The following is a 17,965-nucleotide window of genomic DNA, read 5'->3' as shown; positions in this document are numbered from 1 at the left end:
GGTAACGCCGGAGTATTATTCAGTAAATATTCAGCCAGTGCTGGAGAGGAATATATAAATACATTCATATACATCATATATTCAAATACATAAAAGGGATAGTTGTGAATTTTTGATGTGGGGTTGTATGAGGTACACTACTTGCAGTGTTGGGGGTAACTCATTACAAAAGTAACATATTACATGTAATATATTACTTTTAGCAGTAACTCAGTAATATAACTTATTACTTATAGGATTTCAGTAATATTATACCAGTTACTTTGTCAAGTAACTCAAGTTACAAATTGAGTTACATTTGATTAAATCAAAGCACATATTTAAAAAAAAAAAAGATACAATCATTTCCTAATCAAATTGTGTGTTTTTATGCAAATAACCACTATAGATGACAATAAGAAAGGAAAATAATAACATTTAGAATTTTGGACTGTTTACACTGATTTCAAGGTGGTTGAAATTATTTTTCGGGATGGTTCCGGGGCGGCAATGTCATTCTGCTGCTGCTGTTATTTTGGTGAAAGTAATGCAAAAGTAGTGTAATAAGTAATGAGTTACTCTACACAGAAAGTAATATTGTAAAGTAACTTATTACTTTCAAATGAAAGTAACTAGTAATATGTAGTATATTACATTTTGAAAGTAACTTGCCCAACACTGACTACTTGCCAACAGTCAGTGTACTACATGCAGTAGAATGCGGCCGGCATGGTTCCAATTTGGAGAACTAGAGAGTGGCTGCGTCAGGCAGGTAGAGCCGTCTGCTGAGTGAGAGAAGCCAAAACAAGTCCTGAGATAGTTGGCAGTGCACGATGGGAGGGGCCGAGCCCCATCGACCTCTGAGCCTTCTACATCGGATCATCATGATTAAGTATCTGTTAGAATTACAATTTAGCAGTTTTATAATAATACAAATGGCCAAGTCCAGTCTCCGTGACGCGCAAGGGACAGTAAACAAGCGCACCCAGTTCAAAGAAGCAGTGGGGGGGGGGGGGGGGGATGCTTCTCTGAACTGGGTGCGCTTGTTTACTGTCCCCCGCGCGTCACGGAGACTGGACTTGGCCATTTGTATTATTATAAAACTGCAAAATTGTAATTCTAACAGATACTTAATCATGATGATGAATGTCACTGGCGCGTCCCCCACACTTGGCGTCTCAGGGCTTGTGGAGACTTGGATTACGCCAGGTGAGCAGTATGGAAGCATCCCCCCACCCCCGTGGTTTCTTACATTTCTGCTCATGGCAGCTTCACACCGACACGGCCGGTCACCATTCCTCCGAAAACTGGGACCGTGCCGGCCGGCATGACTGTATGCAAGTACCTCATACAACCACACATCAAAAAAACAAACTATCCCTTTCAAGGAAAAATTGCTTTTTCATGATTGTTGAGCTATTAATAAAACTTCCCCTCTTTCTGAAGCGCCTGAATTGAAAATGTATGTGTCACCCTGTAGCCACATGAACAGAACCGCGCTGAGCTGAGCATCGCAGACTAGAACGGGTGATGAACGGAGGCTGAAACACAGAAACAGTCCAACACAAGCCTCGCTAAGAAAACTCTTTAAAGTCGAGCTGAAATGGCATTTCCAGGTGATGCGATTCCTTATCACAACGTTTTTTAAAGTAAAATGCATCAATTTGGTGCACTCTGAGGGGAAGATTAAGAGGCTAGATCTATGAAGAACTACACACATCACTCAAATACATGCCTTTTAGACACCACCTCCTCCAACTCATCAGAGCTCTGATATGAAAGCAGTTGACATGAACAAGGCATAGAACAATACTGATGTGAAAGCCAGAGCCATATTGAAATCACGTTGGTTGTATTATTATTATTAGTGTACTTTATTTTAAATTCAACCATGTTCATTGCTTACTAGGGCTGTGAATCTTCACTGGCCTCACGATTCGATTCGATTACGATTCAGAGGGCTACGATTCGATTATAAAATGATTATCGATGCATCTCGATGCATCTTAAATCAATGCATCACTTTTTTCCCCCAATACATGATTTCTTTTTTCTCACTTTATTTTTTTTCACTGTGTGGCTACTTTTAAAATAAAAGTGCATTTGGAATTGCATTGTATTATGATCCATAATTCAAATAAACAAATGCATGTACTTCCATTATATTTTATTAATACAAATGCTGCCCTCTGTTACAAGAGTTAGCCACCAGGTGGCAGTCAGGGTTCCAAGAATGCAGGAAAGCCACAGCAAAAGCGGAGAGTGCAGAAGAAGAAGAAGCACAAGCTTCACTGACGTTAAGCTTTACTGATGTTAAGTTGCAATAAAGAACGAGTCAAAACAGATCACCTGACTGGGCATCCATCATATAAACATGCATGGTGCCAGAAGCAGAACCTTGATGATGTGACAGGACACAAAATAACAGGCTGGACACCATTGATTCCACCGGAGCTGAGTTCAACACTTGATAAGCAAAAGTGCTAAAGCTAGCTGCTAGCCGACGAACGGCTTGACACTACTCTGTCTGCAGTCTCTCTCTTGTAGCGCTGCATGCAGGGCGGACATATCTCCGTAACCGTAACTCGTAGAGACTCGTGCGTGGCAGCGTTAGATTCGGGATGAAGAAATACAGTCCTTTATAAGCATCGCGATCTGACCTTCCGTTTCCCAGAAAATGTAAATAATGTAATAATCGATTTTTGACATTTGTGAATCGATGCAGAATCGTGCACGTCCGCATCGCGATGCATCTTATAATCGATTGTTTTTGACACCCCTACTGCTTACCATGTTCACTCCTTCCTCTCATTATCAAGAAAGCAAAATCACCTAACGCTTTATACAGCAGCACCATTTATAATAATAATAATACTTATTATTATTATTATTCCACAGTGCATGCCTGTGGATGCACATGCCTGATGTCCGCGACTCCCCGTCCAAGCATAGAACCACGCATGATAGAAGCGGTCTGCTCATCCGTGGCAATCTTTTGGAGTAGCCTATAGCTTATAATCAGCAACTCAATTCACATTCTCAGCCAGAATATGATGGCTGGTCAAACAGTAACGTATTAAGAATGATTTTTTCAGTTTACCCGCGGTTTTTTCAGTTTAAAAAGTGGAGGGGGACAGAATCTAGGTTTTGAAAAGTGGGGGGGGGGGGGGCATGTCCCCCCTGTCCCCAGTGGAAAATACGCCCCTGAACACCTGCATGTAATTGCCATTGCACACTGAGGAAGGGCTGCTGCCCGAAATGGCCGTTGTGTGGCAATAAATGTGTCAACTTGGGAGTGCTGTCCTCCTTATTGATGAACGTGAGGTGACTCGAGGTGTGATAGTACCAGCTGACATAAGCACACCGTAGATTTCGTTATGAATTAAGACAGCATGGTTGACTTTTGATGTGAAAACCCAAAGAAATTGGATTTTTGTCTGTGCATACATTGTTAAGTAGGTGCACTGTATAACCAGGGATGTGATCTAAAATAGATTAAAAAAAAACATTTTTCATTTCAGCTCGACTTTAAAAGTACAGTCACCGCCCTCCCACAAAGTTCCTCTTTGTTGTTTGGTTTCCATAGGAACAGTTTTAAAAGACTTCAAAAAGGTCCACGTGTAAAACCAGGAGGAAAGAGCTAGTTCTCCAGCGGTGGGGGTTCACCTTCCTCCGGCGTGTGGCCGGGCGTGTCCGGCGGGGGCGGCTGGCTGAGGATGACCTGCACCACGTAGTCTCTGGAGATGTTGAGCTGGTCTAAGGTCAGCCGGTCCGTCAGCGGCCGGCCGGAGAAGAACCAGCGCTGGGACGAGGCGGACACCCCCTCCTGCCCCTGCAGACGCCTCTTCATCACGCCCACCGTGTCCGAGCAGCGCACCCCCAGCCGGAGGTCTCGGCCCGTGGACAGCCGCAGACGCAGCTGCCACTCCCCGCCGGAGCCCGCCTCGCCGGACGGGTCCAGCGCCCCCGAGTCCGGGTCCGAGCCGTCGGGCTCGTCCGAGCGCTCTTCCATCATGTTGACGGGAGGAGACAGGCAGTAGACGGGCAGCTGGTAGCGGTTTCCCAGCTCATCGTAACACTCGGTCAATGCTCCTGGAAGAGTAAGAGGACGTGTCAACACTGGCAAAAAACTAAAACGGAACCAGACAGAAGGCTCCATTTTAAATGAAGCAATATTAGAGCAGAGCAGAGCAGTTTTCTGTCACAATTCTGATGTCATCAGTGATGATGTCATCAGTGATGTCACTTGAGCAATTTTGATGTCATCAGAGATGCATCAGTGATGTCATCTCTGGTCTCTGGTCTCTATGGTCTTGAACCAGAAAATGATTTAGCCTCCTTCTATTATTTGTAATAGGGGGGGAAGGGGTCGAAATTAGAAATCATGCACTTTTATAATGCTAATAATATGATAGTATACCAACAAATGTCAGCATGTTTGTTAGTTAAAAAAATCATACTTGTGAAATCATTTCGGCATAATAATACTAAATTTAACATATAAACAACAATGCATGATCAGAAGTGTTTTTATTCCATAGAAAATAGTACATTTTAAGCATGTTTTACCAAATGGTTGAGTTGCCACACCATGGAAGATTTTACCATGAATTGCCAACTCAACCATTTGCGACAGCAGTTATTATTTTTTTACCCATATAAGACTTTTTTTGTTGCATCAAGTTACATAATTCTGTTTAGTAACATGTTAGATCAGGGCTGGGCAACTATTTTTCATGGAGGGCCACATGAGAAACCCAGATTGTTGCCAAACAAATATTGTCATGCCGTAACCAATGGATGGGCAACTTTGATGATAGAGAGGGCCACAAAAAAAATTCCTTGCTACCAGATTTTGCTGAGGGCTGAACGGTGCCAGCGCCAAAAATGTGGGGCATTTGAAGTGAGGTTTAGAGGAATAACTCATTTTAAATTAACAGTTGTGATGTCATTATTCAGTCTTAACCACCAATATTTGACCCTTTTCTCACTCACTCCTATGTCACCACCTGCTCTCCCTGCAGGGATTGAAATTAACTTTTTTGACCACTTGCCAATATGGCTGCTAGATTTTAAAGTTACCAGCCAATTAGAATTTCCACTAGCCAAAATGTTTTTCTTGAAATAAACCAGAATATGAGTGGGTTAATTTAAGCATAAGTATCAGTAAGTGGCCCGGGATTCTCAAAGCCTGTGTTGAGGGTCACACGAACAAAAATGCAGTCTTGAAGCTAAATAAATCCAAAACAGAGTTATTTATAATAAAAAAATCTACTTCAATGTATAACAGTCATTTCTTACACATGAGATTATTTTTAGCCTTTTAGTCATAAAGATTATTGAAAGATATTCCATATTCCAGACTGAAATGTTATAACAGAAGTGGAGTATTGGTCAGAACGACATGAACATTTGAACACTTATTCAGCGGGTATCTTGCATGTTGAGTTCAGGTGCATTGTAAAAAAAAAAAAAAAAAAAAAAAAAAAAAAAACTTGCAATTCCATCGTGGGCCACACATGGGGCGCCCGTATTTTGCCCATGTGTGTGTTAGATGATATAATGTGTTTAAAAAACTAAGCTTTGAAAATTCAACCAAAATTTGTCCACATGTCAGGAGTGATAAAGGTAAAGTAAGGTAAAGTCCCAATGTGTGAAATTTGTTCTCCGCATTTGACCCATCCCCTGGGGGAGCAGTGAGCAGCAGCAGCGCCGCGCTCGGGAATCATTTGGTGATCTAACCCCCCAATTCCAACCCTTTGATGCTGAGTGCCAAGCAGGGAGGCAAATGGGTCCCATTTTTATAGTCTTTGGTATGACTCGGCCGGGGATCGAACTCACGACCTCCCAGTCTCAGGGCAGACAATCAGACCACTGAACTGGGTGATTTTCTTTTTCCAATTTCCTGAGAGCAGACTGACTGAAAAAGCTTACTGTTAAAAAGCAGAGTGCCCTCTAGTGGATTTTGTTTTAGCATAGTATACCTCAACCGAGCAGTAGAGATGGCTCAATAAGGATAAGTCTTTTGAGCATTTAGCTCCAGGTTGTTTTGACTGCAACAAGTCACCAGATGGTCAACCTCCTGTCTGTATTCAGACTCATCTTCGTCTGAGATGAGCCCTACGAGGGTGGTGTGGTGTCATCCGCGAACACATACATTCAACTTCAGCCATTCAACCAAAACCAAACAGAAAATCAACACAATCTTGAAATCCATTTTAAACCTAACAAGAAGCCAATTCTATTTGTCCAAAAATTGGACCAGTTGCAGACTTGAGAGAGATGACCTTTTTAAGCCTGAATGCAGAGAATTGTAATGGTAAATGATGTTTTTTCTCCCCCTTGTACATTTTGCATAAAAAAGTCCCTTGAAAACACACATTATTTTTCCATTGAACCGAGCCAAAACTTGATCTGACTTTCACACTTGTAGTCTGTAGTCAAATCCCGTGTTGGGAAAGTTACTTTCAAAATGTAATATACTACATATGACTAGTTACTTTTATTTGAAAGTAATATGTTACTTTACAATATTACTTTCTGTGTAGAGTAACTCATTACTTATTACACTACTTTTGCATGACTTTTACCAAAACAACAGCAGCAGCAGAATGACATCGCCGCCCCAGAACCATCCCGAAAAATAATTTCAACTGCCTTGAAGTCAGTGTAAACAATCCAAAATTCTAAATGTTATTCTTTTCCTTTGTTATTGTCATCTATAGTGGTTATTTGCATAAAAACAAACAGTTTGATTAGCAAATGATTGTATCTTTTTTTAAATATGTGCTTTGATTAAAAAAATAAAATAACTCAATTTGTAACTTCAGTTACTTGACAAAGTAACTGGTATAATATTACTGAAATCCTATAAGTAATAAGTTATATTACTGAGTTACTGCTAAAAGTAATATATTACATGTAATATGTTACTTTTGTAATGAGTTACCCCCAACACTGGTCAAATCAGAATGGAGAATTGAGAGAAGACAAAGGCTGTGATGGGGAGGCAGAGAGGGGGACACAGAGGGGGGACACAGGGAGAAAGGGAATATCATGGGCCTGAGTACATTGAGAGGACACTAGGTCCAAAATGTCTTGACTTAATGTGAGTCTCAGAAGGGAGACAAAGAGGAATGGAGTTGGTGGAACCACGGTGATGTCATTCACCATACAGCTCATACAGTGGTGCTCACAGAGGGCCAGGGGACCTCCAGCTCATACAGTGGTGCTCACAGAGGGCCAGGGGACCTCCAGCTCATACAGTGGTGCTCACAGAGGGCCAGGGGACCTCCAGCTCATACACAGTGGTGCTCACAGAGGGCCAGGGGACCTCCAGGTGACCTCCAGGCAGGGAACCTGAAGGGGATTTCAGGGGGCTCCCCCTGCTCAATGGATCATAGTTCTATCGTTGTTCTAATGTCACTAAATGAATATGCATGTGCTGTGTGTGATGCTCTTGACTTCAGTTCTGCGTTTAAAGGGATAGTTCTGATTTTTTTGAACCCGAGCCCTATTTGCTACTTAGCAATGATGATGTTGATTGCTAGATGTCTTTCTCAGCACAATCCATGATGTTCTTAATAATAGCTCCAGATAGTTAGCCACAAACCAACACACACACACACACGCACGTACACACACGACCATGTGCGCATGCACAAACACACACACACACACACACACACACACACACACAGTCAACGGTGGCCGTGAAATTCAGTCTCTCTGCTTGTTTAACCCAAAAAACATCTCGTCTCAACACCTTTGTACAGCAAATAGCCCTGAAAATTAGCTTGAAGAAAACGGAGGCGATGACCCTGAACACGCAAAATCCACCACCGACACAAGCAGTGTTGGGCAATGGTAATTAGTTACAGTTACTAGTTACTTCTCTCAAAAAGTAATTTAATTGCTTTAAAGTTACTAGTTACTTCAAAGTAATTAGTTACTAAGGAAAGTCACTTTTCCATTACTTTTAAAAGTCTGCTTCAACTGTCTTATTAATGCACACATTATTTTAGTGTCGCTGTGCCATAGTGTGGCATTGAACATCTGGACACCAGAACACACACTCATTAAATTTGCAGATGACACGACAGTGGTGGGGTTGATCCATAACAACAGGGATGATTACATATGGATGAAGCTCTGGCTCTAAAGCATTACTCATAATTAACATTGAGGTTAATGTTACAATAATACAGGATAGGCAAAATATAAGCCTTGGCTTCAGTCTATTCCTTTTTTTGGTCATTGATTGTATAAATTGTATTTGTGTGAAATGGTTTGATATGTACATGTATGATGATGTTCTCTTGCTGTATATTCACACAAATTATTACATTTTGTTTGTGGTTCATTATAACGTATGAGCGAAAATAAACCATTCATTCATTAATTCATTAATTCATTCAACAATAAGGGTTGTATTTTGAAAGCCCTAAAGTGGAAGACCTACTTTTATATTCTGCCTGACGACGACGCTTACGCACTAAATGTTGATGCTTGTCTGAAACACGTCTCATCCGAGCTGTAACGCACCCTTTGTTTCCTTTACTTTTTTTCTGTTGGCATATTCCGTCAGTTGGGTTCCGTTGGACCCAATGTGAGGACAATTTAAAGTAAATGAACTGTTAAGAAAGTCGAATTTCATCCGGTGTGAAGCATTGATGTCCTTCTCAAGGGGCAAAAAATAACCACCAGCAAGGTGGTTCACCACCACTTGGTTCACCACCAAGTGTGCTATAGTGCCCCCTGCTGCCAATCCGAACAGATCCGATAAAAAGCCATGTGTATTGCAGAGCCATTGAAACCGTATCCCTAAAGGCTTGATAACTTTTAGACTGAACAAAAGGGTTTATATAGGCTGTGGATATTTGTGGGTTTTTGGGCCAATCTAAAAGTCAGTTAACATATAGACCAATTATACGCCTACGTCACAATGACAACAAGCAGCGTCAGATGCGCAAGACGGAGGCAGAAAGACAGACTCCGCGCAGCCCTGTCAAGTAGTTTTCCAGTGGTCCGAAAACTATTCGAGCAAGACATGTCTTCGTGTTGTGCAGTGCGATGCCAGAATCGGAAAGCTATTGTAGCAGAGTATTCGGGTCCGCCTATTCACACTTGGTTAATAAAATAATAAACGATAGAGCCAGGCTGTAACGTTATACAAGCTTCACCTTTATTCTCCCCACATATCCTGTTCTACGGCAACCCTCGAGGGAACATACACAGCTTCGCACACATGCAATAGAACACAACACAACACTGAACAGTCTGTTACACTATCAACAAAGCAAGGACTAAAGTTTTACCGAATCCCGTCAACTCATACTGCTTTTAATGCTAACCGTAGGTGTCTTTGGTTGCAAGCCGAAAGAGGAAATCGTTAAAAATGCCCGACTTTGCAGTGCTCGCTCATTTCATATCAGGTATGCTGTAGTAGGCTGCTAGTGACAGCCACATCGCTCGGTTAGTTAACAACCAAGTAACGTTAAATAATGTCATTATTGAGTTGAACTGATTGGAACGAAGAGGTGGACATCATTAAAAATGCCCGACTTTGTAGTGCTCATTTCATAATCAGGTAAGCTGCCTGAAGCTGTAGGCTGCTCAGCCACATCACTCGGTTAGTTAACGACCAAGTAACGTTACTAAAGCCCTTTTCCCACATGCGCTTTGTACCGCAAAATGACCGGAACGTGGTCAAATGGCTGCATGTGGGAAAGGCGCCGTGCCGGTATAAGCGCGACCCCGTCGTCGCGGCCATTTCACCAGTTTTGAGCTAGTCAGAAAAGCGGTATGCCGCGATAGACAGACAGGTGAGAAAGGGGTCCAGTCATTTTCCGCTATCAGTGCACACAGTAGACAGTCCAACACCAAATACACAGCTGATTGTTCGATATTCCCCTGGTGTTGCGTACCACCAAAGGACTATTGCCAGTCGCAAACGCGCTTCCAGTGGTTTTCGCCACCGGGTGATCTTGCGTGCGGGTCGGACCAGACTCAGCACGTAGTACCGGGACATGCGAAAATGACGCTTCCATTCCACGTCGTCAAAATTGTTCAGAGCATCTTCCCAAAATAAATTCCCTCCTGGTCTCTCTCGCTTCCAGACGGCTCTAGTCTCACGCAGCAGCGCAGAGGTACATAACACTGTCATGATCTGTCCCCGGTTTAGTCTATCTTCATATTCTGCGCGACACTCTCATGGGCGAGGTGTACACACGTTGCTTAATGTTCCAGCGGGCATAATCTAATCATTCGCGCACATTAAAGCAAACTGGCGAAATGATCTTGTGATAATAAGAGCAGTAGCCTATGTCAGCTTCATGTGTGTGTGTGCTGATTTTCCCCTCTCCTCTCTGCTCGCTCTCTGGCCACAGTCCGTCCTCCTCCTTCAGTCACAGCCCGACAGGGACTAAGCAACGTTGCCGACAGCCAAGGCAAGCCCGGACACATCAAATGAAGCCAGTCTGTAAAAAGTGCTTCAACGCGACGCAGGTGAACGGATAAACAAGCAAACTTATTTCACCATTCGGAGTTTTGCCGACACGTCACTCCCCACCCGCTCTGCAGTGCCCCCCCCCCCCCCCCCCACATACAGGCAATTTCGCTGATAGATTCCCACATGCCAGAGGAGAGGTGTGAAGGGAAATGTCCGATATTGACTTACAGGTAATTTTCCGGTACGCATGTGGGAAAACGGCTTAAATGTCATTATTGAGTTGTGTGCATTAGGGATGTTCATTTTGAAAATTTTCCAAAATCGATAATCGGTGAGAATTAACGATCAATTATCGATTATCGATTTTATTAATACTTAGAAAATTTTCAATTTTTTCAATTTTTTTTTTTTTTTTTTTTTTAAACAAAATGAATGCCTATGGCAGAAAATACGAAAGACAACGTGTTCTCCTCAATGAACTCTTTATTTCAATGTGTCTCCTCTCCAACACTGCTGTCCCCGGCGCATGCCGGTGTGAATTTCTCATGTTTAAAACAGTTTTGTTGGCACAAAGGCCCGTGCCCAGCCAGAAAACTAGAGACTATATGAAGCTCCACCTCACGTTAGTCGGCTGTGCAATGGAGTGGGGCGAGGAGGAACGATTTCCACCCAAACCTAGTCCAAAAAAAAAAAAATTTTTTTTTTTTTTTTTTTTATAATTAAAAAATCGATCCAAATGCCACAGGATCGATTCCAATCCTTAACGATCGATTATCGATTTTCGATAATTGATGAACATCCCTAGTGTGCATTATCAACATAACAATATATCTTTGCAAGTTACAGAATAATTATCTACGCTATCCCCAGTTATAAAGGAACGCACGATATATGTATTGCTGGCCACTCTAGGCTTGGCGAATTGACAGCGCCAGTGCGTATGGTATGAGTCTGTAAGACGTATCCCATTAACCAACGTTAATTTCGATGCATAACATTGCTTATCACTAGGCGATAAGCTGTGGTAGTAAGCCGAGAACTGCATTTTAAAACTAAAATATAACTGTGTGTCGCAGATGAGCACAGAGCAGTCCTGACAGCGGCGTCTTTCACACAGCTCTGTCTGTGTCAATGAGCGGCTCCGGGCTTTTTGCCTACACGATGCGCGTGCAGCTCCATGTTGACAAGCTGTATAAGGGGTCTATAGAGACAGTCCGCATGTCTGGGAACGCCCACAAAATGTTATACGGCTGGCGCGCGAGTGGGGTAAAACCGCCCATATATCTCATGGGCTGACTCACCAAAAGACGGTGCTGCGGCTCTAAACTACAGGTTTGGGGGTTCTAGAGCAGAACACAAGACGTCTGCTCAGATGTGTGTTTACTGCGGTGGTTAAATCCCCGATCGTGTCTGCCTGGGCTGGGCTATCAGCTCAATTCTAACTTTGTTGAATGGATAGAACGGGGGAATTTACCCCTGACCCCGCCCCCAGGCTAACCCAGCGTCTATTGTGGGCGTTCCTAGAGCCTGTATGGGCGTTCCCAGACATGCGGACTGTCTCTATTGTCTGTGCTCAGGTTCTTCAGAGGTTTGCTCTCTTCAGGACAACTTGGGAAAGAGCGGCCTCCACGAGGACACAACTATTGGCTTGGAATGCTTGGCTTTGGTCATCGCCAGCTGTACTGTCCTGTAGGGGTGTGCGTATCGTTATTGATATATCGTTACAGTTCATATTTATATCGTCAAAAACGCATATCATGATATCGTGATAATGGCAATATTCCGACATGTTGATCTTAATGACATCACAACGTTACGCTGTGTAACAGTGCTGTGCTACTACATTTTGTCCTTACTAGCACCAGTGCTACCACCTAATAAAGTCAACATACAGCCCTGGAGTTAACCCTTTACTGGCTGTTTCTGAGACCGTTTTGACAATAATTTATCAATTTTTATTGGGTGGAAGCCAAATGTGATATATATCGTCCATGACCAGTGTTGGGCAAGTTACTTTCAAAATGTAATATACTACATATTGCTAGTTACCTTCATTTGAAAGTAATAAGTTACTTTACAATATTACTTTCTGTGTAGAGTAACTCATTACTTATTACACTACTTTTGCATTACTTTTACCAAAACAACAGCAGCAGCAGAATGACATTGCCACCCCGGAACCATCCCGAAAAATAATTTCAACCACCTTGAAGTCAGTGTAAACAATCCAACATTCTAAATGTTATTCTTTTCCTTTGTTATTGTCATCTATAGTGCTTATTTGCATAAAAACACACAGTTTGATTAGCAAATGATTGTATCTTTTTTAAATATATGCTTTGATTTAATAAAATGTAACTCAATTTGTAACTTGAGTTACTTGACAAAGTAACTGGTATAATATTACTGGAATCCTATAAGTAATAAGTTATATTACTGAGTTACTGCTAAAAGTAATATATTACATGTAATATGTTACTTTTGTAATGAGTTACCCCCAACACTGTCCATGACTATTCGATAGTAAGTCGACTACTTTTTGGGACTATTGGATGACTACTAAAATGTGTGTTTACCGACCATGTGGCAGTGTGATGCTCGCCCCGTCCAGGATGGCCTGGGCCAGGGGGTGGTCCTGGCTCTCGAAGGCGCTGGCCGCAGCTCGCAGCGCATCCCAGATCTCCTTACGCCCCTCGAACGCCGGAGCCGTGTCCCAGAACTCGTCTCTCTTGCTCCGCAGCTGGCCTTCAGTCATGGGGTAGTCACTCTTCCATTTAGGATGCTCTCTCTTCAGGGGCTGGTTACGCCCTAGAGCCACTGGGAGGGAAGGAGGGAGGGGGAGAGCGGAGGGAGAGAGAAGAGGGGAGAGGAGAGGGGGAAATGAGGGAGGGAGAGAGGAGGAGGAGAAGAGGGGGAACGAGGCAGGGAGGGAGAGAGAGGAGAGGGGGAATGAGGGAGGGAGAGAGAGGAGAGGGGGAATGAGGCAGGGAGGGAGAGAGAGGGGGAACGAGGCAGGGAGGGAGAGGAGGAAATGAGGGAGGGAGAGAGGAGGAGGAGAAGAGGGGGAATGAGGGAGGGAGAGAGAGGAGAGGGGGAACGAGGGCGGAGATGAATGATGGAGAGAATAGGAGAGAAAAATGAGAAGAGGAATCAGGGAGAGAGAGAGAAGGGAGTTTATGCTTTATCTGAAACGAAGCAGCAGTCACACACACACACACACACACACACACACACACACACACACACACACACAGAACTAGGTATGCTCCAGATGTGGCCATTGCAACCACTGTGACAACATCATACGTACTCAAAACATTTACAGACTTGAAAACCAACCACACCTCAGTACCAACATAGACATTTCTTTAACTGCAACACCACTCATGTTGTATATACCGTCTTACCTGCCCTTGTGGTTTTTTCTATATTTTTTCTATTCAAAGACCGCATCAGCGAGCATAAATAAATATGCCATCAGATCCAAGAACACAGACTACCCTATGGCCAGACACTTCAGTGAATCACATGACAACAATGACACTTGACTCAGAGCAGAGGGAATTGAACACATACAGCAGACCACCACAAGAGGGCAGGATCGCCTCAAGAAACTTCTTCAGAGAGAAACTTTCTGGATCTTCAGATTTGATGCTATGGCTCTCCCCGGCTTAAATGAAGAGATCGATTATAGACCATTTTTATAAAAACTGTTCAATTACCTTTTTTTTTCCCCCCCACGCAATCTTTTTCCATACTCTTATTTTGGAATTGGATTTTTTTTTTTTTTTTACTTATTCCGGAAATACTTATTTTCCCAATCGGAAGCATCCACTACTACAAGTTCCGTGCACACCTGAGCACATAACTTTTGCCCTGACGAAGGCCATTGCGCCGAAACGCGTAGGCAACCACACTTCTTTCCTACTTTTCTACCTTTCCTTCCTTTTATCTCCCTCAACGAGTGTCGCGCTTCAGACCACCACCAAGTGGCCTCTGGCACCATATGGTTCATTTGTTCCCCTTACCAAGAGCACCTCGGATACAAACACACACACACACATACATACGACAGAGCACGCCAGCTCCTCTATTTTTCTAGGTATGCACCAGGCTTTCAAATTAAATATTGGCATCATGCCGATATCATCCAGGCCTGCTTCGTTTGAATCTTACAGTTTTGTTTGAAAGAAAATGTTAGATAAATACCTACGTTGAAGTAGTTTTCTTATTTTGCCCAGTGATTGTGTACTTTTTGAAAAACATTGTATTTCTGTCTGCATGATCTGCCAGTGGGCCATCAACATAAGAGTAGGCATAATATGTATGTGTTAACCCATTGATAGTACCTGATGCAGCATTTGCGTGTATATCCCTCATTTGTGTGTGTATCCCTTTAAGACCGCGAACCGCGTTAAAGGGATACACACACAAATGCTGCATCAGGTATCAATGGGTTAATTCCATACGCGCGCGTGCGTGCGTGTCACTCGTTTCAGATAAAGCATAACCTCCCTTCTCTCCCTGAAATGAGGTGGGGAAAAGGTGTGCATGGGCCAAAAGAGTTGGAGAATATCAGCATATGGGTGTGTGGGTACCACCTCCTACCACCGTGGCGACCCGGGTTCAATTCCCGGCAGTGGTACAGTACTTCCGGCTGGGCCAGATGTTCCTAGAGACACAATTGGCCGCGTACCGGTGCCGTAAATGCCGTTCACTGATTGCAGTGGCCGATATTTACTGACCATAATTGGGTCACATAATTTGTTGTTTGTTTCATAATTACAATACAGTGTGATTGAATTTGTGCTCATTCAAAGATAGTGTGATGAAGCACTCGAAAGACTTTAAAACAGGTCGACGTTCGTTTACGGACGATATTATGAAGATATGAACCACTAGTACGTTACAGAAAATGTTATTTGCAGTGTGTATTTTGCATGCCTGTTCCAGGACTCTACTCTGAGTCTGAGCTGAATATCTTCTAGGAGGATCCAAATGAAACCAAAGTTATCTGGGTGAGTAAAACATCATATTTTAAGCTGGAAATGAGGTGCAGGCCGGCGGGGTGTAAAAAAAACCTGAATTCTCCTTTAATTTATGAGCAGCTGCAGAGCTGGTCAAATCAGAGCACATCACTCCAGTGTGTCCCCTTGCATGCCCCCCAGCCAGTGTTGGGCAAGTTACTTTAAAATGTAATATACTACATATTACTAGTTACTTTCATTTGAAAGTAATACGTTACTTTACAATATTACTGTCTGTGTAGAGTAACTCATTACTTATTACACTACTTTTGCATTACTTTCACTGTAATAACAGCAGCAGCAGAATGACATCGCCGCCCCGGAACCATCCCGAAAAATAATTTCAACCGCCTTGAAGTCAGTGTAAACAATCCAAAATTCTAAATGTTATCCTTTTCCTTTGTTATTGTCATATATAGTGGTTATTTGCATAAAAACACACAGTTTGATTAGGAGATTATTTAAATGTGCTTTGATTTTAAAAAATGTAACTCAATTTGTAACTTGAGTTACTCGACAAAGTAACGGGTATAACATTACTGAAATCCTATAAGTAATAAGTTATATTACTGAGTTACTGCTAAAAGTAATATATTACATGTAATATGTTACTTTTGTAATGAGTTACCCCCCCCACACACACACACACACACACACAGAGAAAGGCTAGCAGGCTAGCCGGCTAGCTCTGCTCACCAGCTACAGCACCAGACGTGCTCACACAGTGCAGAGCAGAACAAAGGTGGCAGCGATGCGCGCACACACACACACACACACACACACACACACACACACACACACACACACACACACACACACACACACACAAAGACAATTGACAGTTGATCAAGTAGCAGGCAGACAAGGCGTCATTATCCGCTTGAAAGGCCCAGTCAGCCCGGTGTCATGCCGAGTTTTGCACCCCGTATAAAGTTTCCGTATAAATCATTACAATATGCTCCGGGAAGGTGGGGATGCAATTCTCGGCGGGGGTGCAAAACTCGGCATGACACCGGGGCTGCTGGCTGCAGGCTGTCTGGAGGGGAGGAGAGGAGAGGAGAGCAGAGAAAACAGCCTCTAAACGGGGCTTATAGGTCCGTACCTCCGGTGCCGTCTGAGGTGTCGTTTAAGCTGCCTGAAGAGTCGTGGTGGCTCCCCACACAGCCACCCATGGGTGTTCCAGACAGCTAGGTAGCTAACCTTACCCCGGGCTAACCCACTCAGCCACCCATGGGTGTTCCAGACAGCTAGGTAGCTAACCTTACCCCCGGGCTAACCCACACAGCCACCCATGGGTGTTCCAGACAGCTAGGTAGCTAACCGTACCCCCGGGCTAACCCACTCAGGTGTTGTTTCAGCAGCACAGCTAACGCTAGGGAGCTAACTGCTAACCTTATACCCCCAGGCTAACCCAGCACAACACAGGCAGCTAGCAGGCAGGCAGCCCCTCTCTCTCTTGTTTTTCTCTCCCCCCGCCTCCCCCTTCCTTCCTTCTTCCCTCGTCCCCTTCCTTCCTTCCTTATTTCCTCCCCTCTTCCTCGCGGCAAAGAGCCAAAGTAACGCCCATTTCCGGTTTAGGCATACGCACCAGAGTACCTCGCGTGCGTCACCAATGCTCTCTCTCCTGGTGCGCAGGAATGAGTCCGGAAGTATACTTCCGGTTTTGTGAGAGGAAAAGTCTATGGGATTTAACATGAGGGTTTCGCTTAAATGCATAAATTAATGCTGCCTTCCAGACGGGACGTGGGTGTTTCCCAGTGGAAAAGTTCCACCCCCCACCTTCAAAGCATTCCAGAGCACAAAGGCAAAATGCAACCAAAGAAACATGGCGTCAAACTATTAGTATGTTAATACTACTATATAAGTGTTAATAATCGCATTATAAACATATTTATTGGTAGCTTATAAGACATTTATAACCACTTTATAACCACCTTTATTAGCTGGTTTTGTTACTTCATTAAGCATAAATAGTTTGTTATTACCTTATTAGCAGTATGCATGATACATGTTTTCAGCAGGTCAGATCTAAGCTTTTACACAGAGACGATAAGCCTCATAAGCCTTTAGGAAGCCTTGCATCATCTGCAGGATCTTCTCTATGAAGGTTTCGTCAGAAGGACAGAGACCTCGTCATCTGTCAAATGACTGTTGACTGAATGTTTAGGTTGGAACATCAACCCAACTTCAAGGAACTAGCGGCAATGAAGGCAGACTGTTGCGTCACCTCATGCTCTTATGACATCACTGATGATGTCACAATTGCTCTTATTTTATTTATTTAGAAGTTTATTTCAGGGACAACGCACAAAAAACATTAATCTCAGGAGAGAAAAGATGCATTGCACTAGATTATAGCTTTTGCTATTTTACATCTCCAGTCCCTTGTTCATACAATTTAAAACAATACAATAATAATCAACAATGTAAAACAATAGTATAAACACTCACACGAACATATAGACATATAGTTAAACTTTAAACCTATGGTTTAAACACTATAAAACAA

General features: G+C 43.1%; 1 protein-coding gene across 1 annotated transcript; it reads right to left on the bottom strand.

Moving 5' to 3' along the window:
- Positions 1–1,123: 1,123 nt before the first annotated feature.
- On the bottom strand, positions 1,124–16,898 carry ubtd2 (ubiquitin domain containing 2). The gene is made up of 4 exons (XM_083661226.1): positions 16,717–16,898; positions 16,559–16,656; positions 13,010–13,246; positions 1,124–4,071 (listed from the first exon to the last, which is right to left on the bottom strand). The coding sequence occupies exons 2-4, from the start codon at positions 16,626–16,628 to the stop codon at positions 3,620–3,622; spliced, it is 759 nt and encodes a 252-aa protein (XP_083517352.1). The 5' UTR covers positions 16,629–16,656; positions 16,717–16,898; the 3' UTR covers positions 1,124–3,619.
- Between the last annotated feature and the right edge of the window lie 1,067 nt (positions 16,899–17,965).

Source organism: Poromitra crassiceps (genome assembly GCF_964638095.1).
Source record: "Poromitra crassiceps genome assembly, chromosome: 26".
NCBI lineage: Eukaryota > Metazoa > Chordata > Actinopteri > Beryciformes > Melamphaidae > Poromitra > Poromitra crassiceps.
Note: the sequence above shows the minus strand (reverse complement) of the source record. Positions and strands in the feature narration are given on the sequence as shown.

Excerpts from the sequence above, each read along its gene's own strand:
- ubtd2 (XM_083661226.1), bottom strand. The coding sequence starts at position 16,628 with ATGGGTGGCTGTGTGGGGAGCCACCACGACTCTTCAGGCAGCTTAAAC. Across the intron at positions 13,247-16,558 it reads CACCTCAGACGGCACCGGAG|TGGCTCTAGGGCGTAACCAG; the intron begins GTACGGACCTAT and ends CTTCCCTCCCAG. Across the intron at positions 4,072-13,009 it reads GAGCATCACACTGCCACATG|GAGCATTGACCGAGTGTTAC; the intron begins GTCGGTAAACAC and ends TTACTCTTCCAG.